General features: G+C 32.3%; 1 protein-coding gene across 1 annotated transcript in view; it reads left to right on the top strand.

Moving 5' to 3' along the window:
- The window catches only part of LOC115888560 (GATA-binding factor C-like), a gene marked incomplete at its 5' end in the record, with an annotated part of 36,225 nt that extends 14,606 nt beyond the window's left edge, over positions 1-21,619 (top strand). The window contains 2 exons of the mRNA XM_030908313.1: positions 16,988-17,356; positions 21,081-21,619. Coding sequence (XP_030764173.1) covers positions 16,988-17,356; positions 21,081-21,107 — 396 coding nt within the window. The remainder of the gene's footprint in view (positions 1-16,987; positions 17,357-21,080) is intronic.
- Between the last annotated feature and the right edge of the window lie 4,139 nt (positions 21,620-25,758).

Here is a 25,758-nt window from a genome sequence, read left to right as displayed (position 1 = left end):
TAAATGAATAGGACAATGCACACTATCCGTTCCGTTTCCCTTCCATTCCATATCCTTTCCTTCCATACATTTTTTGGCGGACGGACTGAAGCGTATCGGAAACAGCGTTGTCATGTTCTTACATTTGTACCAGCTCTGTTAAAATTTTGCTGATATTTATTTATTCTTTCGCCTCTTAATTAAATCTAGTACCTTTTTCAAAAGATACAAATTTTTAAAATAAAACTTTCGTAATGATATAAATTGTACAATAAAAAGTATGGAACTGTATGGAATGGAAGTTTACGTATAGCGTGAATACAATAAAAAATACGGAACGGATATGGAATGGATATGGAATGGAAATGGAAGGTATAGTGAGAATCAACCTTAAATTGGACTCGACATCATTACTGAGGAACCAGTACATAATTTTAATTTAAAAGCTTCAAAAACTGGAATGGAACCGATAGACAGTAGGATTCATTTTGCAATCAACTCAATTCACAAAATGATTCCATCAAATTTACTATTAAGGATGAGGAAAACTTCTGTCTGCCATTTCTGGATGATTTTATCAGTAGGGTGTCGATCCATTAGCACGTTTGTATAGAGAAACCCGACACACACGAAAGAGTATTGAAAGTATCTGCCACAACCATTCTGGAACAACTAATAAAATAGAACTAGTCAAAACATTACGCCATCGAGCAAACATTAAAATGGATTTGCTTCAGAATAGTTACTCCAAGCCAGACTCAACATGGTCTCTCTCCCTTGAAAATTCCATATAGTAAGATCAGAAAAGAACAGGCGAAAGCCAAACAGTATAGCATTAACACTAGTTTTAAGTTTAAATCTAGGCTTGTGAAACACTTGTGAACAATGCTGGCGTCCTTATCCGAACAACAACAAGCTTTACTCCATCCAACCAAAGTTTACAGAAATTCTGTAAACTTTGACCCAACTCCGTTGTGTGTGAAAGGTTTGCTTTAGTATAGGCTATAAACTCAGTAGTTTTGGATTTATATCAGTTTATACTTGATAACGGTCTGTCATACATCTGACTGAGTCGTTGTTTAAAATTTCAAACTTAAAGACAATGTAAATGGAAGAAGATATGTTTTTAATATTCCATGATATCCAATAATATTTTCTAAAATAATAAACCACTTATTGTAACGAAGTTTCTTCGACAAAATACTTCCACATTGCAATTAGATTTTACTACTAACAAGCAGCTGATATTTATTTCGATAGTTGCAACCCATGATACAAAGAAACCAAGGTATGATATTGCGCAGGTTGGTCGCTACGTCACAGGTGATAACAGGCGCTATTGGTCAGCACGCTCCGCGCGCCAATTCAAATCGTCGGAATATTGTAATGAACCTGTTTTTTGTTTATATACCGTCATTGAACTATCGCTAAGCAAGTTACTGTGGAGCAGTGCGTGAAGATTCAGACTAGGAGGGGAGAGACCGGAGTTCGAATCTCGGCCGGGATATAACTTTTTTATTTAATTTTTTAAATACTGTTGCATTCTATAGTTTATTTGTAGTATAAAAAAAGAACTATTTATTCTGTTATATTTTAATTTCCGTTATTAAATTGATTGTTGGTACAATACCTCATTTAATATAAAATAGTATTCTACTTTTTGAAATGTATCGGGCCCTTATTGTACCTAAAAGTAATATATTTTTACAGTGATATACCATATTGTAAACTATTTAATATTTCAGTCCCTTAAAAAGTTAATTTGTATTGAATAATTGCCTACCATTACAGGAAATGTGAGCTATAATCTTTGATGGGCATATTCTGGGTATTCAAATACTTCCTCTAAATTTTGGGTTTCGTTCAACCGGTTTATTTTCAAAACCTAAAACATCTACATAAAAAAAGAAAAGCACCAGGTTACTAATTATAATAAACTTCACCCTTGGAATTACTTCTATTAGGTACAATTCCAATACATTCATCTGCATTGGCATTTTCTACTTTTAAATGGGAAACAATCAACTTTTTTTAAATGATGTAACAATTCCTCTTGTGGTTACTTTTCCACAGATATCCTCATCTCTGTCCTCATGTCAGTTCAGAGACGATGAACATGAAAATTATTTACCATAAACATCGCAAACTAAAAACCTAATAAACAATTTTATACCGAATATATAAATAAATTTAGTATTCTTACCTATTATCGTCCAAATCCATGTTAATAGATAATTAATATTTTGGATTTTTATCTTTTATTTTTAAATATATCTTTCGAACTGCTGGTTTTAGTAATTATTAAATTAAACGAACTAAAAAGTCAGAAAAAATAAACAATTCTTAACAACAGACCATAACCTTAAAAAAGGCAGATCTACTGTCAACTTTCTTTATTTTTTTATTTCTTATTTTCCTAGTGACGTCACAGGTGGTATGCGCGAACTGAACGAAATTGGAGCCGCTATCGATCATACCTTGTTTTCTTTGTACCATGGATGCAATCTATTCACTTCATACCACCAAAAAATCTACAGACAAAATCTGTTACAGATATCATTGTTGCAATTTCGCCATTCAAGTCACTTTCTTTCTACGATCGAAAAGATTTACAATCGGTAGAACCCTGGCCGTTTTTTAAATAAAATAATTATCCAATCGTGCAGGTATTTTGAGCTTCCCGGCCCGGACCGACCGACACGCGTGGAACGTGCTTGGAAAAACTCGGTCAATTTCGAGTCGCTTTTCGTAGGAACATTTTTAATGGCGTGGACGGAATGCCAGGGACTGCCTGCACCGTGCCCTGCGAGTGCAAATGAAGAGCCATAAAAATAGTTGTCCGGGTGGTAATGGGACAGAAGGGTATGAATAAAGGTGCGCTTGTGACGTGAATAGAAATTAAACGTTTTTTTTAACATACAGTGGTTTTATATTGAAGATTTTCTTCCATATCTAGAAAAAGATGTATGTACAGAGTATCTCAAAATTGAGATATTGAGATCATTGGGATTTTGATAATCCCATTGGGATCTTGGGAAACTACAAGAGATACGGGATCGGTTATCTTATGGACAGGAACTGTCGGAAACAAAAAATATCCATGTTATCCAATAGTAAAGTAGCATTAAGAGCAATCAACTCAGTTACCATCAATTCAAGTGGGTTAAAGAATGCCTAGAGAAGGTCAACAAATTAGGCAAAGAAAAGTCCCCCCACTGTGGATACCAGCCCACCAAGGGATAGAATGTAATGAAAACGCAAACGATCTAGCCAGAACAGGAGCGAACACTCTACTAATTGGACCAGAACCGTTTTGCTTTCCAACTGGAAAGCAACTTGAAGCAGCTCACCTCAGTAGATTGAACAAACACCTAAGTAGATTGACGCTAAGAAACAACGGTGAATGCAGATTCTGTGGGGAAAATGGGGAAACACCAGAAAAATTCATCACTGAGTACACCAAGACGACAATTATTGGTGCGTTCGACTTTGACTGATATCGGAGATGGAGAACTAACCTCTGTAAAACAGTCTCAGATACTGGCTGTTGTCAAAGCCCTGAGACTGTATTATGAGTTATAAATCGTTATAATTCAAGAAAGGGGGACACTCAATAGATTTCTAAGGTCGCGGAGATAAACCCCCTCTTGAACATTCTACATTCTACATTACAAATTCAACAAGTTCATGTTTATAATTTATTTAATTTTAGAAATAAGTTTTAAAAATACAAATGGAATTTATCATATTACCAAAACCTACCTACCGAAAGACTCCTACAATTCTTCTACTCCACTGACACCACTGCAATAACAAGAACCAAAACAGATTTTATAAGCTACCTGACAAGTAACAACAACAACAACAAACAACGCTTTATTGTGCAAAAAGCCAAAACAGCTTCATCGACAAAGCACTCACAAAACAAACAAAAGCACAAAAAAAATATACAAAAAAATACACAATACAAATCATACAATTCAAAAAAATTTAAGTCATTAAAATTACAAAAAGAACATACATAGACAATTGCAGAACAGTAAGCAGTAAATAGATATAATTTTAAGAGTTATAAAATATTAAATACTTGACCTTTGACCAGTGTGTGAGAAGATCTAAATTTTAAAATTCAAAATTGTTCATGATTAAACATCAACAAAAAAGTCGTTTACCGCATATAGGGCCCTCTCCAGTAAGTATGATTTCAGAGCTTTGTGAAATACTGGAAAGAGTGAAAGCGACTTGATATTCAAAGGCAGATGATTGTACATTTTTTTGGCATTGTACAGTATTGAGCCTTTAACTAGTTCTGAGCTCGGGGTTGGCAGATAAAGATCGTGCTCCGCCTTCCTAAGTGGATAGTTATGAGCTGACCTTTCGGGAATAGCAGATATGTGCTTGCGGATTAAGCAAACGGCTTCAAAAATGAATAAAGAAGGAAGAGTCAGTATTTTGAAATTTTTAAAGAAATTCTGGCAGTGAGTTCTACTGTTCAGTCCCAATAAATATCGAACTGCTCTCTATTGAAGTCTGAAAATACGATCAAATTTTGTTGCGCAGCAAGTACCCCATCAGAATGCAAGGGCATAACGAAGATGTGACTCAAAAAGGACATAATAGGCTATTCTAGAGGTTGAGAAGTTAAGTTCCTTAGAAACTGATCTTAGCGCAAAACAGGCAGCGCTTAGTTTCTTTGATAGAGCTTCGATGTGGAGGTCCCATTTTAACGAGTTGTCTACAACAAGTCTTAAGAATTTCACAGAGTCCACGACGTCAATAGTGGTGTTATTAAGTACAAAAGATTGTATAGTACTTTTATATGACAAAACTTTAGTTTTTGATAGGTTGAGGCAAACACCAGAAATTAAATAGGGTCAAGTACTGAACCCTGAGAGACACCACGTTCTATAGGCTTACAAGAAGACATAAACGTATCAATCCTCATAAGCTGCCTTCTGTTGCCAAGATATGACTTAAGCCATTCGAGCGGCACTCCCCTGAATCCATAGTATTGCAATTTGTTAATTAAGATATTATGATTTACGCAGTCGAAAGCCTTAGAGAAATCACAGAAAATTGTAGCTGTAGAGTGATGGTTATTCAGGCTAGAGTATACATTATTAAAAAGATCGAACATAGCATCATTTGTGCAACTGGTGCTTAGAAATCCAAATTGATGGGGAGTAAGTATTTTATATTTAAGGAGAAAAGATAGAAACCTGTTTTTAACCAATCTTTCAATGATCTTAGATAATGTGGGCAGGAGTGCAATTGGGCGATAGTTTGAAGTTTCATCTTAATCTTCATATCTAAACTAGAAGCTATTTTAGTGAATTGACATAAAATACCAGTTTTAACAAGATTTTTTAAAGAATTTACACACTAAACCAATTAGATTATAAACTGACGAATGAATAGGCGGATTTCTTCAAAATATCAATTTCTGGTTAATTTTGTCAACATATCTACATAAAAAAAACAAAATCAAAAGAGAAACACTGTTAAATACACTTCTACTGTCGGCACTCAACTCAAATATAACCATATCAATTACACTCCCTAAACAATGTTTCATTCTATTCAACTCCGGTCCCCCAGTCTTTAAAATCGTTCCCCTTGTACTTTCGGCAGTCTAAATTACAGGTTCCTTTTTCTCTTCTTTCTTGCAAAATTGCCCTGTGCCTTCACTCGATCTCAGTGTTATGTTTGCGCTAAACCCACTTGAGGAACATGGGCGGGAAACAGCGGAAACTATTGTTGCTTTTTGAGCACTAAAGTATCGCTTTCTATTCAATAAAATCGTCAGTAAATTGTCAACGTGCTCGTATTATTGTAGGGTACTTTTAGTAGGTACCTGGGCCCTTACACATCGAGTGCTTTCTACCTCGAGTTTGTTTTTATTTCTGCTTTATTCTTGGATATAATCGATGGATTTCTTTTTCGGGTCGTTAGGATCGGATGGGGAAGCTGTTTTCGAGGGTGTTATTATAGTATTATTTAGGAAATTGTGAAGTTTTTTTGTATTTTTATTAGTGTTTAAGGTGATTTGTTCGATGCAATGACCTTTGAATGGAAAATCTAAATTTGTCACATATTTTTATGCATTTTCAAGTAAATACTTATTCCTTACACTATTTAATTTACCCACATGTTAAAGTAATTAATAACAACTGTTATACCGGGTGCGTCTCAAAAGCGACTCACCCCTATAACTTTTTTATTTTTTAAGTTAAAAAAACGAGATTTGGTATGTTAGTATATGACATAAACTAGGATTGATTGACGTATTCAAATGTTTTCGCTCACTTCCTGTTTCACCGGAAATGACTACAACTTTTGATTTTTAAATGGCACCATCGGTATTTTTTACTTTATTCGATAGAAAATGACACTCTGAATAGAATGACATTTCATATGGCAACTTTTGACATTTTCGTATATATGGTTTATTTGAAATTGTAACATGCTGTTCATAACAATTTGACTCGAAATAGCAAGTGTGTGGTACCAAATTATTCGTAAAAAAAACATTTTTTTTTTGAGTAACCCTCGTTCCATTTGAAAAAATTGAGATATAATCAAAAATACGATTTGGGCATCTTTTGACAAGACACGAAAAACATTAGACGTTCAAATCTATTTTTCCAAGGCTTTTTGATTAAAAAATAGTGTTTTTCAGACAGTCATGGCGCTCCAGATTAAAATTTAAAATACGACTTTATAAAGCGAATATGTCAAAAGTTGACATATGATATGTCATGCTATCCAGAATGTCATTTCCTTTCGAATAAAGTAAAAAAATACATACGTGCCATTTAAAAATCAAAAGTTGTAGTCATTTCCGGTGAAACAGGAAGTGAATGAAGACAGTTAAATACTTCAATTAATCCTAATTTATGTCATTATGAGTATACCAAATCTTGTTTTTTTTTATCTGAAAAAATAAAAAAGTTATAGGGATGAGCCACTTTTGAAACACACCCCGTACAGTCACCCTTGAATATAAATAACTTTGGTTTGCAGTAAATTGGAGCATCAATAAATCATAGGATCAATTATAACAGTTTTGGTTAACATAAAATGAGAATTCTATTAGATTGCTGATCCAGTTAAAAACTTATTCGATCAAAACATACTCTTTAGCTTATCCATCCATAAGAATTGCAAAGAAACCCAACGGATTCATCGAGATTACACGAGATTTATACGATCGAGATTTATACGAATCCTGCAAGCGACACTAAATCGCCCTATTTATAAAACACTGACCCAGCAGCCATCAGACACCAGAGCGGATATCAAATACATCGAAACTAACGCCGACGCAAGAATAAATTGCTTCGGAATCGAAGAATTAGCTATCTGATGAAGGAAATCTTCAGCTGCCCGGAATAATGCCGAATTTGTCCGAGTTTCCGGACGATATTGGGTAAAAGCTTCGTTCCGGGCCATTGCCTTTGTTTTATGGGCAGGATTTCCAAGTGTACACTGTCTTTTTTCTCCGGAGTTGTAAGAAAAAAAGAGCAGGAACAAGGGAAAGATTAGAGTAGGGAATATTGCAGGAAATCCTGAAAACAACGTTTGCTTCTGAGAGTTTCCAGTTACTGTGTTGTTTAAGGGACGATTGAATGAAAATTAACAAGACAGAAACAGAACGTAAATTTTGTTATACAGGGTCGCTTTTATGTATGGAAACGGTCGATTATTAGGTAAAATATAGGAGGTACCGCAAAAAGTTAAATATAAAAGTTATAGGATTTGTAAATATCTATTTACGGGTAATAAATTTAAGTATACACGGTCGGTCATAAAATCGTGCCACATCAAAGTTTCACTTTTTTAAATGGAACCCCCTGTATATAATTGCATATTTCAATTCTTCCTTCAATTCTAAGCAAAAATCGGAATACACACAATGTACCGCATACCAACAGTTTCCGAGTTATTGACTTTTGAAAATGTCACTTAAACAATTCGATTAAATTAATTTCGATATGGTTGGTTTGATTTAATGATGCCATTCTGCCGAAACTGTGACACTGTTGTAATAGGTTTTTAAATTCCTATTAGCTACTAGTAAATTTACGCATACAGGGTCGGTCATAAAGTTGTGTCACATCAAACTTTGTGTCACATCAAAATCACAACATGCGCAACCATCATAGGCGTATTGAAAATACCAGGCACAAAAGTCGACGGTGGTCAGCAATCACCTGTTTTTTACATTTTATATTAACTTGTGACGTCATTTGGAAGAGCTCAATAGAAATATAAAAGAACTAAAGCTTGTTTGGAAAGCAATTTGACATTCGTGACGTCAGCACTCCGACAGTCTAACGTATCGCTAATTGCCATTCGCAAATATATTCCAGATACGTATAGTGATATTGATAGTAGTATTAATATTTTGATATTTGATTTTTATCGTGATGGCTTTTTATAAAAGTGAAGAATTTACTAAGAAAAATATTAATGATGGAGATGAACGTGTACGGATTCATGAATGGTCACGGTCACGATCACGACACTATAGAAATGTGAGGTATGTATGTATATATATATATATATATATATATATATATATATATATATATATATATATATATATATATATATATATATATATATATATATATATATATATATATATATATATATATTATATATAGTATATATATATATATTTACCTCTATATATATATTGATATATATATATATTATATATATATATATATATGTATATATATATATATATATATATATATATATATATATATATATATATATATATATATATATATAATTATATAAGGGTTCTTGCCACTTAACTGCTAATATAGAAATTTTGTTTGTGTTTTATGCTATTTTATAATTTGGCTTGCCTGAAACCTTTTACTATCGATAGTTGCGCCTCGGTGGTACGAAAGTACTACCATTGCACGCAGGTTGCTATCTCCCGTTCGGGACTTAATATCTAACCGATACTTTCCGACAAGTCGGAATTAACTATCTCTGCGCTGTGGTTAAATTTCTATATGCAAGCAGTTAAGTGGCAAGAAAACATATATATATTTTATTAATACCTCTACTGCAAGAAATTATATTTTCTATATATATATATATATATATATATATATATATATATATATATATATATATATATATATATATATATATATATATACATAGAATTAATGGCATTAATTTGCAATAGCACCTCGAACCCACAGTTTCATTATGGAGCCAGATTAAACCAATCAGAATGAGTATTATGTTACCGTAAAAGCCCGATTGTTGGTTCAACGTAGGGTTACCCACGTAGGAGCCCGATATATGCAAAAAAGGTCACTTTAGGTTAAGTTTAGATTAGACCTATATTTTTATTAATGCAAAACCAACTAAAACCTAATTCTAATCTAACCTATAATGTCCCTAGTCGATAAATGTCCCTAGAGTAAATAAATACCAGAGCCATCAAATAATGACGAGTCAGACTGAACGGCGCTGAACGCCCGGAGCCGGTCGCCGGGCAGTACGTCATGCCACGCCCACTCCGGTACGACGTCGTTACCCGGCAATAATAGCAATTTGTTACGGTCGCGGCGGTAATAAGCCCGACTAGATCTAGATCTTCCGATAGTCGATGCTGCCGTTGCTGCCGCTGCTTGTACTGCCTTGATAGAGCTCGTTTTGCTTTGCCGGGGATTTTGGTATAAATTGAACCACATTCTTAAGATGTAACTCATCCGTCGCAAATAGTGCCTTGTTACACATTATTTTTAATATTTATAATGGCATTAGATAACAATTAATTAATAGATTATATAACAAACGAGCGTATATGTGTTTTATTGATTCGAACGCTTTTTCTAGCGTTCGACCGTGTGCAGCTAAGAGACGTTGTACACCTTCTTTACAATAGGCAAATCCCACACAACCTCGTTAAAACCATACAAAACATATATGAAGCGAACCAAATTCAAGCTAAAATTAACGGGGTCCTGACCGAACCAATAAATGTAGGCTGTGGTATCCGACAAGGTGACTCCCTGAGCCCTCTTCTTTTCAACATCATTATGGACGAAATAATAGGAAATGTACGTTTACTGAAGGGATACAGTATGGGCGACCAGGAAATTACTATTCTATGCTATGCCGATGACGCCGTATTGGTAGCTGAAAATGAGAACGATCTACAGCGCTTATTACATCGATTTAATTGCATTGCCAAATCACTTAATATGATAATACCCAGAAAACTAAATGCATGACGACATCAAAAGTACCACTAAGATGCAAACTGGAAGTCGAGGGCAATGTTATTCATTTAAGTATCTAGGCATAGAAATCTCAGGATATGGTGATGTAGAAGCGGAGGTGCGAGAACGGACAACGAAGGCAACCAGAATAGCAGGATTCCTGAATGATACAATATGGCGAAATAAAAACATTGAGGTGGAGACTAAAGCGAGAATTTACAAGGCGACGGTACGACCAATAATGACACACTGCAGAAACTCGACCTGATACAGCGAAAACTAAACAACTACTAGAAACAACCGAAATGAGAGTACTACGCAGAATAGCTGGAAAGACGCTTCTGGACAGGAAGAGAAATGAAAGCATAAGAAGAGCGTGCAAGGTGGAATATGTAAATGAGTGGGTACTCAGCAGAAAGGAAGAATGGAACGAGCATATCAGCAGAATGGATAGTGAGAGTTGCACGCGACAAATCACCGCTAGGTCGCAGAAGCTTAGGACGTCCACGAAAACGATGGAGCGACAACTTGTCAGTCTAACCGGTAGAGACGACGAAACCAAACAGGCGATTCGCCTAGTATGAAGAAGAAAGAAGAACAAGAAGAAGATAATGGCATTAGATTAGATTTTTGAGGTCGCAATCGGCCTGTTCCACTGTAACCTGCAACCTTTACAAATCTGTTGTTGTCTTCTTCTGATTTTGTAATGGAACACCCTATATATTAATTGATTTTTGCATTCTGGCAAGAAAATAAAGGTTAGTTTCACTAAAGAAGCATATGCCTAAAATGTAAGGATTTTGACATATTTCACATTTTGTGAAAATGAAGAGTAAATTTTAAATTTCAATAACACCTACCTAAATTTTAATTTATCCTGTATAGCCTGATATTGAATTACAATAACCATTGTTTGTTAAGCCAAAGTAAAATTTGCCCCGAAAAGTTATAAAGGGCGAGACAAAATTAATCTTGAACATTAGTCATCTTTAAAAGCAATTTACTCTTTTATTTTAAATGGAACATCCAGTATAATATTCCGGTGTTCAATGAGGAATTAATATATCTTTACAATATTATTTAGGTTGCCTATACCTCAGGCTAAGATTTTCCTAGATATTTTAATTTTTATGATTTTGCGTTAGTAACACAATATATGTGGCTGCGATACACCTATTGTTAATTTAACAAAAAATAAAGAATGTAGAGTAAAATATTCAGGGGTAATAAAAAGATACGACGTACGCTTAAAACATATTTTAATTATTACAGAATTAAAACTAGATATAAACGTATAATTATGTGACAAAAGTTAGCTAGATGAAATCAAATGCTCAAAATGCTTCCTTTCCTGTTCACGGCATAAAATGATTCTCTTTTCGAAAGATCTTTTTATTTTAAAATCATATGTTCTAATTTTAAAAATAGCTACAATCATTTCTTTCATGTTGTCGACAATAGTTAGTCGAGTTTTGTAAACATTGTCTTTAACATATCTCCATAGCAAAGCCCAGACTAGATATATCAGGAACATTTAAGTATTCTATTAACTGGTGAATGCACACTGCATTCACCAACTATTAGAATCATATCAATTCTCTCTGATGTAGGATAATACAACTTTAACAACATATAGTTGTTAAAGTTGGACTAATTAGACAGCTATGTTGAAGTAATGTTAGACATATCACAGCCACCTAGATTTTATCAACTAATACAGATCTACTGACACTAAATCATAATAATAAAAGTATCTAAGAAAATACTTGTTTGATGGGTAGGCAACCTTAATAGTATTTTGAAGTGATATGAATTCCCCATTGAATATCGGAATAATATACTGGCTGTTCCATTTAAAATAAAAGAGTAATTTGTTTTCAAAGGTGTAAAATGTTCGATATTAATTTTGCCTCATCCTGTATAATTTTTTGGCTCAAGTTTTAATTTGATTTAAAGTAAAATTGTTATTTTAACTACGTATTAGGCTATACCGGGTAAATTCCAATTTAGGCAGCTTTTATTCAAATTTAAAAAGTGTTCTTTATTTTTAGAAAATGTTAAATATGTCAAAAATCTTACATTTGCATCATATACTTCTCTAATAAAACTCACCCTTATTTTTTCCTAGAATCCGAATATCAATTAATATATAGGGTGTTCCATTACAAAAAACACAACTTTGATATGTAACTTTTTTGGGGACACCCTGTAGAAGTCTCTATTTTAAAAAGTGCAACAACCTACATGTGCTCACAAAATTTCGCTTCAATACAAACTGTCGTTCTCCTTGGAGTCTTCGCGTTGTGAGGGGCGCCAACCTGCGTTTAAGAAAATACAATTTACTATTTTATTTTAAATGGAACAACCAGTATATTATTCCGGTGTTCAATGGGGAAGACCATTTCGTGCAAGAGTAAGACCAAGACTAGTCTCACTCATCACAAATCGCGTGATACTTTTTTTAAGATTGCACACCCCAAAAGTAATGAACCACACGCCGCTACTGCAAGTACCCACTGAATATTGAACAGACAGAGTATCCTAGAAAACTGTCCACTATAAGAACGACATTCTCACATCGTAACTCGATACCTTTTTCTACCTTCTTTTTTTCCTTCTCTTACACCATGTTACTGATATATATACGAACGGCGATGGTAGCCGTCTTCGGTACCGCTTTCTATACACATCCTCCAGGTCTAAATCACTAGATATGCTGGCCCCGAGCGAGCGCCACACAGTCGTTATTCACATGGTACGACCTAACACAATATATACATGGAGAGGAGTACCATAAGTATGGTACTTGTCGAAGGCCGGGCGGGAGTTAAACACACAGGCCGAGCTCAATTCAAAACCGAAACGTGATAAAATGGATCTCGTTCGGTGTGAGTTTCATTAAGTCGTCGATGGTACTATGGGGGAATTTATAGTCTGCGAGGTTTAATTTTGAAAATAAACAGTACTTAGATGAATAAGTTTCGATCGAGTTGATGGAGGATTGATTATGCTTTGGAAAGTTATCGTTAGGCTGTTAGTAAACTAGATTACAGATAATTTTCAGTAGTTTGTTTCAGTTGTATTAGTCTCATCATATGGCCTTATTTGTTTTAAGCTGATTTATATTTGATTACATTGCAAATTATATAAATTAGTAACGATTCATACGTTTTATTGTCTTTCCAGTTAAGGAATGTAGAATGTAGAATGAGTAAGAGGAGGGGTTGATCACTGCGACCTTAAAGATCTATTGTGCCCTCCTTCCTTGAGTCATCACAGTGTATAACCCATCATACCCTTGTTGTAGAGGGGACAGGGTATTTCCCATCATCCTCTGACAACAGTTCTTTCTCCGAGGGTACACACCCTTCCACGGTTGAAGTTTGGCCCTCCGTGCCACCCTTCACAGTCGAGGAGCTTGCCTCCGGCTGAGGAACCCGTGAGGTGGAGGCTGGAGGATCTGTCTCCATTTTCTCCACCTCTTTAACTTGATCTCTACTTAGACCTGATACCGGTGTTGTCCCGTATCTGTAATAGAGGATATGTCCCTCTTTCTCTATTGCCTCCTTGGATTTGAGGTCAATTCCTATTGTAAGAACCTGACCATGACCCTCCTCCCTCGAGTTGATGACTCGCCAACTCGATATCCTGACATGAAGTTCTGACCCTGGATAAGGCTCAGCAGGTAGGTGGCATCTTTCCCCTTGCTCCTCGGCAGAAAGACCGTGATGGCCGCCCCTTTCCAGTTAAGGAAAAGGAAATTTTAAAATCAGCTATACGAGTACCCAAGTAGCATTTTCACGACTTGCGACCACATGTTTACTAAACACAACGTTGGATTAGTTACAAAAAATAGTTAGCTCCCTACCTTGGGTATTAAAATAAATTTAAACGTTTTTATAACGTTGTACCGACGTTGGACTAGTACTACAGCAAAGTAGAAGCTTCTGCGACGTCGAATAAACGTTGTCTTGTAACCTTTTTTGCTTAAGTGATCTTTAGGTATTCGGACAACGTAGTTACAACGTTGGACAATATAAAGTTTTCCGACGTCAGTTTCAGGACCTATTCCAACGTTATGCAAACGTCGTCTGTTTTACTAATTCCAACGTTGTTTAGATTTCCTTATTCTTACGTTGGTAGGACGTCGAGTCACTACCTTTATGCAACTGTATTGAACCATAACCTTAAATCTTAAATTTTCACTTCATTGTTCTGTTCAGTCAGACAGTTCAGTGCTGTTTTTGTTTTTATAAAAAAAACTTAATTAAAATGGGACATAAGAAAGGTACATAAAAAACTAAATTTAAATATATATCGACATATATTACCGATAGTTTATCCACTCCCTCGTTTATTTAGATTATAGAGGGCGGCACAAGCTAGATTCTAGGATGACTAAATTAGGCAATCTTGCGACTAGTATACTACCTGTTAAGGCCGAACTGCGACTTTATTAGTCCAGTATGCGACTACTCGAACTACTCCATCTTAATCTCCAAAACAACAAAGTGAAAACCGCCATGTTGTTAAATAAGAAAATATTTCGTTCCTAAAATAGCAATTCCTGCTTTTTGAATCCATTAACTTGAAATATTTGACCCTAAAAAACACGCGGAAACAATTTTTTCGACTGCGAATAAATTATTTTCATTTTACTAAAAAAAAATTCAAGAAAATTTTTAAAACTTCTTTAATTTTAAGGCCCATTAGTATTTTTCAAAGTAGAAACAATACATTTATCAATAAAGTTGTTGGCGTTTAACTTTTTTGCCTTGGGTATCGAGTTACAGAGTCGGTTAAAGCGTTTCACTAATTATGATCTTCAAACATCCTCCACACTTAAATACTTTTCTTTTGTTTTCCTTCACTGCCATCTGACATATGTCTCTAACTAAATCGTAAAAATAATATTTTTACTATAATTATCCCAATTTAATATAAAACGCGACTTAGACGCCATATTAGTTTTGTATTTCTGTGAATTAGGATTTTAAACAACGTTGCAGTTTGTACTAAATTAGGCTTCTAGCCAACGTCGGTATCCAACGTCGTTTCGACCCAAAAATTATTCTCCAAACTAGTGCAGACTAGGGTTGGCACGAGGTTGTGCCGACGTTGCGCCCCGACGTTTGGTCGCGTGACACAACGTTGTCCCGACGTCCAAATGCTGCTTGGGTAGATTGAGTAGATGTTAGCTTGGAAAGGAATTACTATACACGATGATTTAACCCAAGTTTATGAAAAACTGCATACCGGATTTTTTTGAAAATTTTAATTTTTACATAAAAGCACCTACTCTATCGATCTAAATTATTTTCGACGTTACGGTGTTGCCGCGTCATTTGAAAAGTATTAGATAAATAAATAAATAAATGCGTTTAGTGTCATTTTTTTTTTAATTTGTAGACAAAGGTAAACTAAACAAACAAGGTACACAAACAAACAAACAAAAGATAATACGTAAATTAGTATAGATATATAAAATAGAATGTTTCTTATTTTAAATACAGGGTTCGACAATAGTGCGTCGGGCGTCTATTGCTCCTAGATTATAAAATTTGGGAATTTTGATTAAGTTCATGCCTAAAATATGTACGAGGATGTATTTCAGGAAAATATTTTAACTTCTATAGGGTGGCTCAAAAAAGTGTGAGTGGATCGGGATGATCTTTTTTAAATGGAACGCCCTGTATATAATTGCATTTTTGGCTTTTTTCAGATCACTTTACATAATCCTAATATATGAGTAAATATATTTCGGTAGATTCCAGAGATATTTATAAATTAATAAAAAATATATATTTTTCAAACTTCCTTAAAAAAATTATAATAAATACAAGAACTGTCTGTCTGAAATAAAAACCGTTTAATGCCGATTAAAAGTTGTCTCTTGATATTTTGTCGATTTCGGCCTCGGTGAGATAAACGCAATTTTATTAATTTGCCTTGATCCAAGTCTATTAGCAACCCTTAACCAAAAAATATGAAAAAAAGTTCCTATAAACATGGGTATGGAAATGCATAGTTTTTGTGTTAGAGGATGTTAAAACTTTTTAAAATTAGGTTTTTTGTAATTATCTTAAATACCAACCATTACTTTGTTAATTGAAATTGCTCTAGGTTGGCTTAATAGTAATAATAACTAATACTATAATATTTAATAATAAATAAGGTAAAATATATAATTTATTAATTTTATTTTTATTTTAATTTTATTGTGATTAATAAAATTGCGTTTATCTCATCAAGAATGCCGAATATATCAAGAGATAACTTTTAGTTGGGATTAAACGGCCTACACAATTTTGATATCAAAAGAAAAAAGTCAGTAGCGAACATGTTTTTTTTGAAAAATATTCCAGTGATATATGCACGTCCCTGGTGAATATGTTGACACTTTTTAGCTTTAAAATATGTAGCATTTATACCAGACTTTTACCCTCAAAATTTCATTCGAAACGCTAAAAGTACTTGGAAAAAAAGTATAATAAATCGAAAGATTATTAAAACTTTAACACCCTGTAGCTACAAAACAAAGCAGAATCGGACCTATGTTGATATGAAAAATTATTCTTATTTTTACGTGACGAATCTCCTCACGAGAAATGGCACATGTTTTCTGAAACACCTTGTATAAAACTTTAAAATACATAACATACAATATTACTATTTCGTGCCGATGAGTGTATGTTACTAAATTTATTTCCATAATCATGTTTTCCTCAACATTTATTTCCTTGTTCCAGGTAAACCGACCGCTCACCATGAAAAAAGAGGGTATCCAAACCCGAAACCGCAAACTCTCCTCCAAGAGCAAAAAGAAAAAATCAGGCGCAGCGTGCCTGAGTCTAGGTGGCATGATGGGTGACATGATGAAACCCCTGGACTCGTCCAAGGGCGGCTTCGGCCAGTTCAACTCGATGGGCGGCGGCCACCCGCACCTCAACGCCGCACTACACCCCCACCACGCCATGAGCCACTGGTACCAGAACAGTACGCATCCGCACGGGTTCGTTAGTGGACCGCCTCCTCCAGCGCCGCCACCGGCTGCGTCGTACCACCACCACATGAGTTCGTTGAGCGCAGCCGGGTTGGGATTGACGTCGAATGGAATGGTGAGTGGAGATTTTTTGAGTTGTAGCAGTTAAGTTTTTCCTGGCTCCGAGCTTTGTATACCCAGCTCATAAATTATAGCAAATAATTATTAATTATAACCATAATTCATGGTTATTACACTCAGATGCTAAAGAAACGTAACGGATTTTTTTAAATCAAATTTAAAGTTTTATATTTATTTTATTTTTAGTTCATTTTTCTTGATTTTTTTTAGCAAACTGTATACAGGGTTGTTCACCACATACGACACGGAGTATTGTAGTTAAACGATGAGATTTTTACAAATTGTAAGTTCTGGGTTCGATGAAGGACTATTAGAGGTACAATTTAAAAATAATTTTACAAGATACAGAGTGTCCCAAATAAGTAAAAAATATCAAAGTTGTATTTTTTTAAATGGAACACCCTGTATATTATTACATTTTTAGTTTCTACGATTAAAATAAAGGTAAATTTGATTAAGATTTATTATACTTAAACCTTACCGTTTTTGAAATATTTTCAATTTTGTGAAATTGCAGTAAAAATGTTAAGGCTTCATTTCTCCAAGGGTATCAAAGTTTTTAATACTAAATATTTACTGAAGTTTATTTACTGATCAGTTATTGTGTTGCAATAATAAAAATAATACTACCTTATACAGAGTGTCTAAAAATTTATTTTAAATAATTATTAGCTTCAAACGGCAATAACTTGTTTAATTTAAATGGAACACCCTGTATATTTTACGAGAATCAGATGCACAATTTAATTGTCTATCAAATTATATTATACCATTTTTTACCTATCTCTTTAAGTTTCCGTAGAAAATGCATTTTCTTGTAATTTAGAACTTATTTATCAATATACCCATGGACTATTGACATTTTAGATTATTTTTAAAGATGTACCAAATTTTTAAAGAGTACAGATACTAATATTGTCGATATAATTCGTATATTATTTCATTAAAAAATTAAAAAAAACTGTATAAATATTTGTTAAAGAGGACCAATTAATATGATTCCAGTATTCAAATTACATTAACTGTCTGTTTGCGTTGATTAATAATAATTGCTCCAAATACGAAAAAACTGAATTTTGTATGGGCATTAGACAGTGTGATAAAAAGTAACACCTTAAAAATGATATTTCATTTTTTAATAAATGCTTGTTTATAACAACAGAGACTTTAATTTGATAACTTATTATTATATTGATTTCTGACTCAAATCCACATTTATTTATAATAATTTATTAACGAACACAATTAAGTATGTAATTAATTAGTATATGGGCGGAAATAATGGTGTTATATTTAATTAATGGTATACTCTTTTATAAAGATTTAAATAGTTTTCTTTTTGCATACAAATGGGCTAGTAATATTATCGTTTTGCTAAAAACGATAATATTACTAGTCTGTACATTTTGTACATTTGTTGCTTTAAAAACAATCTAAAATGTCAATATTCCATTGATATATTGATAAATGAGGTCTAAATTATAAGAAAATGCATTTTATACGAAAACTTGAAGGGATAGGTAAAAAATGGTATAATACAATTTGATAGACAATTTAATTGTGCATCTGATTCTCCTAAAATATACAGGGCATTCTATTTAAATTAAAGAAGTTATTGCCGTTTGAAGCTAATAATTATTTAAAATAAATTTTTAGACACTCTGTATAAGGTAGTATTATTTTTATTATTGCAACACAATAACTGATCAATAAATAAGCTTCATTAAATGTTTAGTATTAAAAACACTGATACCCTTGGAGAAATGAAGCTTTAAAATTTTTACTGCAATTTCACAAAATTGAAAATATTTCAAAAACGGTAAGGTTTAAGTATAATAAACCTTAATCAAATTTACCTTTATTTTATTCGTAGAAACTAAAAATGTAATAATATACAGGGTGTTCCATTTAAAAAAATACAACTTTGATATTTTTTATTTATTTGGGACACTTTGTATCTTGTAAAAATATTTTTAAATTGTAGCTCTAATAGTCCTTCAACGAACCCCAAACTTACAATTTGTAAAAATCTCATCGTTTAGCTACAATACTCCGTGTCGTATGTGGTGAACAACGCTGTATAAATATATTAACTTTAATTTGTAAACTCAGTTTTTTATAAACTTTAATATTATGCTTTATTATACAGGGTTGTAATGTACCCTGAATGGTTGTTTTTTGCCTTAACTTTAAAACACTTTGTGCAATAATTTCCTAAAAAAAAAAAATTTTCCTAAAAAAAAAGCAAATTTTCGTAAAACATTATTTCTCTGTCAGAATATATCATATACAGGGTGGTCCGAACTGTATTCCGGAAACTTTGGCAGCATATTCTGCAAATAAAAATAAGTAAAAAGTTCGTATAAATGTATGTCCTAAAATTCTTAGTTTCGGAGATACAGGGTGTAGAAATTTGATTTTTATTTCGATTTATCCATTTCGATTTTTCCAAATAATTTATGCAATAAGGTCAATATTTGGATAAAAATTGGGTTCTGGGAGTTTTTTGACATGATAAATTTGATGTTGATGTCAATATGACTCCTACTTGTAGAGGGCGCAACCTACATATTTTTGACTGGTTTGAAGAATAATTACTTTTCTTCTATACCTGTATAAAACTACTGAGAAAAAAATACATTTACGACGTTTTTGCTACGAGTAATGGTTCTCGAGATATTTAGAATCAAATATCGGATATATTTATCAATACCTGTCGTCATTGATATAAATTAAACATGTTGACCAAAAGTAATTAGACTGAAATCATACATTTGAATTTCCACTCTAAATATCTTGAGAACGGTTGCTTGTAGCGACTTTTACCAAGGGACATTTTTTACGTAAAAAATCACGGAAATGTATATTTTTTCACTCAGTAGTTTTATACAGGTACGAACGAGTTATTACACTTCAAAACAGTTAAACACATGTAGGTGGCGCTCTCTACAAATAGGAGTCATATTGACATCAAAATCAAATTTCTCATGTCAATAAACTTCCAGACACCAATTTCCATCCAAATATTGACGTTACTTCAGAAATTACTTGGAAAACTTGGAAAACATTACTTAAAAATGAAAATTCTACACCCTCTATCTCCGAAACTAAGCATTTTAGAACATACATTTTACGAAGTTTTTGACTTATTTTGATCTGCAGAATATACTTCCGAAGTTTCCGGAATACAGTTCTGACCACCCTGTATATTCACATGAACCAAACAAGAAAATGCTCAGAGATATTGTTCTGACCGACAAATAATGTCTTAGTAAAATTTGCTTACGAAATTATTGCACAGGGTGTTTTAAAGTTAAGGTAAATAATAACTCTTACTTATATTAACCCTGTACATAGGGGTGTCTCACTTGGTTAAAAAAATGTACATGTACTGCCAAAATATCATTTTACTACCAAGCAACTACCAAGAAAATGTACATGTAATTCCAATAACGATAAACCCCTCGACCCTGTATAATAAGTAAAATACTAAAAAATGAGTTTACTAATTAAAGTTAAAATGTCAAAATTTAACTACTGTTGTTATCTTTTTACCAACACGTCTATGAAAACGATTGATTTTAGGTAATATCAGTTTATCAGTCTAAACATCAAAGGCTTTAATAAAAGTCTTATCTGCTAAGAATGAGCCTAATTTTTGTTTCACACCCTGTATATTATGTTTTAACTTAGTTTACATTATATTTATTTTGTTTCAGGCCGGATGGAGGTCAGAATACACGTGATAAGTGGGCCACAACGGCACAGCTATCGACTCAGTTTCACAAGTCCTGTAGATATTTAATTTTAGGTAAACTTAAGACATAAGATCAAATGAATTCCTACCCCGTTCCCCGTCTTTCTCACCATACCTTTTAGATGAGTAAGAGTAAGAGTAAATACTAAATAATATATTTATTGGGCGTTTGTTACTTGTAAGAAAGCCAACAGAGAAGATTATATTTATCTAGTTAATGATTTTAACAGTGATTTTTCATTTTATACAACTACCAAGTCAGTTTACACTTCGAAAAACTGCAATTTTTATTTTCAAGCCTCACAAAAGTATTAATTTTTGCGACGTGAGTTATTTTTTATACAAGACGATAAAATGGTATTTTATCGTCGATCGAAAAGATTAATTCACGAGCGATGAACTCGCGAGTGAATTCATTTTTCATTCATAATGCAATTTTATCGTCATGTATAAAACAATATTCTTTTCCATAGCGAGTTACGTTTTAAAAAATATTCAGAAATTATTATTTCAAGGGATTTATTACGAGTAGAAAAAATATTGTGCTGGGTTGGCGTTGGTTTCTATGTAATTTGATAAATAAATAAAGCTGTCTCTTTAGTTGTCTGTTTTGAGTCAATAGTTTTTAATTCTCTTTCGTGTCGATTGCTGATTGAATTGGAGCCAGAAATGACTCAAAACGAAATTAAATTACCAACAGATATTCAGGCTGAAGCGACAAACGCCATATCCTAACTACTTCCATTTAAATCCCAAATAACTTATGAAAAGGAATACAAAAATTTTCAATAATGTAAGCAATTAAAAAACGTGAGAGAAGAAATAAAGTTTTTAACCTATCCTCGCTGTTAAAGTATCATTTAATCTACCCTTGGGGTTAAAGTACTATTTTATCTACTATTTTTGATAGATATAAGGCAATTTTAACAGTTGCTATGGAAAACAGTATATTATTGTTGACATTATTCACATAAAGTGTCAAATTTAACGAGTGTAATCATAGTTTCTCGATATATAATTACTTAGAAGGTATTACTTTTAAATATTTTTATATTATTTGCAACGTTTGACATTGTTTCAGGACTTTCGGAAGAAATCAAAAGTTTTTGACAGTGAAAGTGACACATGATGGCGCGTTACTTAAAGCCATTGAAAACTTTGTTTTATCTTTAACACTAAGATCTTACTGTCTTATTTACTGTACTTCCTGTTACGACTTACATTGATCTATCCATAAGGAAAATCACTCTTAAAGCCATTAAATTAAACAAATACAATGTGTCCCAATATTTCGTTGACACAGAACCACGAAGTAATATAGTAATCGGTTAAACAATTTCAAATGATGCAAATTATATAAAAATATTTGAAAGTAGGTAATACCTTGTATGTAATTATATATCGAGAAACTATGGTTACGCTCGTTGAATTTGACACTTTATGTCAGTTTAGTAATATATTTTTATACTTTTGTGCTCAGGCTTGAAAGTGCTTTACTTTTATACCTAGGCGTTAAAATTACGTTTTTATATTGTCAATAACGTCGCAAAAATTAATATTTTTGTGACGTTTGAAAAAAAAAACTTGTTTGTCCTTTAAAGGGCATAAAATTTAAAAGAAATATTACATTTATTAAGATATTTTATAAATCGATATTCCGATTTGAATGACAACCCGAGTACTTATGTTTTGGTAGTTGCTTTAACATTTGACTTTCACAAAAAAAACAGAGAGAGTACGAGGAGGAACAAAACTACCCTCACCCCTAATTAAGTCCTAGTAGAATTATTTTGCAACTTCAACAACAATTTATTTATTTTTTTCATAAAAAGGCCCTTCTCTTGTAAAAAACGCCACCTCGTATAGTTTCTGAGAAAAAAAAAAGATTTTTGAACCTGACATACAAAAAATATTTCTTTTCACATGAAGCCTTAAAATCTAGTAGGCAATAATAATGTAATTAACGATAATATGAAATGTTGTGTCACAACTGATCTCTGAGAATAAGATTCATCAATTTTAAGTTAATTAACTTTTGGATTTATTTTTGATTGATACTCTCTAAGGTACAAACGAAGAATTCTTGTGTAGAGGTAAATTGTCTTCAAGTAACTTATCTTGATTCCAAAAATATGTAGTATACATAAATTTTTTGCCACGCCTATTAAGCTATCTTGTCCACTTCGTTCTAAAAGAGGTTCTAAAAAGAGCAATGGTTAACTGCAAGTTCTGCTAGTAAATTTTTTTAAACTTGAAGTTTCACTACAAAATTAATTTCAACCGTTTAACTGTCAAAACGAATAACAATGTCAGGAAATAAATAAATAAATGCGGCAACTTGACATGTTTTTATAGCAGTGCTACAACCCGACTCCCAGCGGGAAATTTAAATTCCACTTAGTCAGCCCAGGGCCGAATATGTCCATGATTGGCAATAGTGAATTTAAGAATCGCGCCCTCCATTACGGGCATCACGTAACTAAAAATTTAATTCGTATTGCTAGTTCTGTGTCCACGGAATATTGGGATACCCTGTATTAAATAGTTCGTATATTATCTTCTCTTTTGCTTTCTTACATTGCAAGCGATTTAAGGAATTATTTTCATTTGATCTCTCAATCTACATACTTTGTTAAAAAGTGATGACAGATCTGGTCACGAGACTTAATAGTAGTAAATTTAATTTATTTCCACTCGTTATGTAAATAAATTAGGTATATACTTATTGTATAAATTCATTGAAACGCAAATATATTGATATCAAACACCTTTAAGTAATTTAAAATTAAAATGTACTATCAAATCAAAAAGAAAAATACCTTACAATACCCGGCAATTTAATTTTCATTTAATTTGGTATTGAACCAAAACAATATGGGTCATTTAAAGGTAATTTTTTCATGATTTAATGGTACAAAAGCCCAGAAATTCGTGATCAGAGGTCAGATATATTGTGTAATTAAGTACAAAATAAAGATTGTAAACGTGTATATTTGTTGTAACCTACGTTGTACATAGGCGCTAGTTTGTTTCTACATGAATTTGTATTCGGTGGTATATAAAGATAAATAAGAGGCAAAAGATATATATGTATATATAGGATGTTTAAACAAATAATGTGCAATCCTCAGCTCGTCAGATTTTTATTTATGTCTATTCATATCCTAATTATTGTGTGACGTTTGATTTTTTAAAAAATACTTATATACAGAGTGGTCAAACATTAATTAATATAATGTAAATCGTTTTTATACAAGGTTTGCTCTATTTTATTGATTCTTTGTGACATTCTGCGCAACTGTAAGGTTAAAATATACTTTATCCGTTATATTTTTTTTATATAATAAATACATTTATTTTAAAATTAAAAACAATAAAAATTTTCTTGAGAATATTTGTTCCCAATGCTGGATTTTATTATGTTATATAAATATTTTATATTTCAATTCAAAAAAAACTTTAGAGAAAATTATACCTGATTAAACAAAATAGAGTAAATTTTTGTATCATAATTATTTAATATTTTATAGTGTATAATCGACTGAAAACAACGTCATAATAAGCAAAGAAGTAAAAGTTATGTTTAAGCTTTACTATTTCTAATGGCTGAAGATCTTAATGACTGCAATGAAAGCTAATTGAGAATTATTTAGATGTTAGCCCGAATTAAAATGTTATTTCTATGCCTATTGTGACGTTGTTCTTATTCAAACACATGACATTATTTATTTTAGTAATAATGGTACCATTTGTTCAGTAATTAATTGAAAAATTATATGTATTTATTGCTATTAAAAAATGTGTTTCTTTTTAAATTTAAAATTTATATCCAAAAATAATATTTTGCCATCGTATATACTGACTCACTCTGTATATTTTTTTGTATTGCATAGTAACATCTCTACAGACTGCAACCGTATATTTATGTAACAAATTGAATTAGTCTAAAATCTTAAAAATATGAGTAAATAAAATTTAATTTTTCCTGCAAAGAAAATTGAAGTCTCTATAATTTTCCTACAATTTTTTTTTTCAAAAAATAATTTATTATTGTTCTAAGGAGGCTTAAATTTTCTTTATGCAAACCTCATTATATTTTGTTGTTTTTAAAACAAAAATATTGTAAAAGATTTTTATTGCCTATATTAGGTATACCTATAATGTTAATTTAAAGAAAATTTGGAAGAATTTTATACAGTACGAGTTAAAAAAAGATTTATACGGAGTATTTCAAGAGTTTAAAAAACCTTCTTGTGTTTCTTAAAGCTTTAAAAAAGGACATAGTTTAAAAAAAATTATTTATAATTTCTATTTTTCTTTCTATTAAAAAAAACTCTTGAAATACTTCTAATGTTTAAAAAATTGCGGTAAAACAATTTTGGTTCAAATTTATTATATTTATCGTTTATAAAATGCTGTATAAAATTTAAAATCAAAAATCTATGCAGATTTCATGTCATGTTTAACTGATGATCGAACAAAAAGATCCAAAAAAAGTCGTAAAAATTTTTGTTAATTAAAAAAAAACAGCGATTTTTAGGGTTTCGATTATACGTTAAATTGTAATAAGCAGAATAGAAAATAATTCAAGAAATTTTAAACAATGTATTATAAAAAAAGGTTGATGTATGCTCTTCGTG

This window comes from Sitophilus oryzae, unplaced genomic scaffold (genome assembly GCF_002938485.1).
Source record: "Sitophilus oryzae breed Bouriz unplaced genomic scaffold, Soryzae_2.0 scaffold_801_pilon_pilon, whole genome shotgun sequence".
Classification (NCBI taxonomy): Eukaryota; Metazoa; Arthropoda; class Insecta; order Coleoptera; family Curculionidae; genus Sitophilus; species Sitophilus oryzae.
The sequence above is the reverse complement of the archived record's forward strand: the minus strand, read 5'-3'. Positions and strand labels throughout refer to the sequence as shown.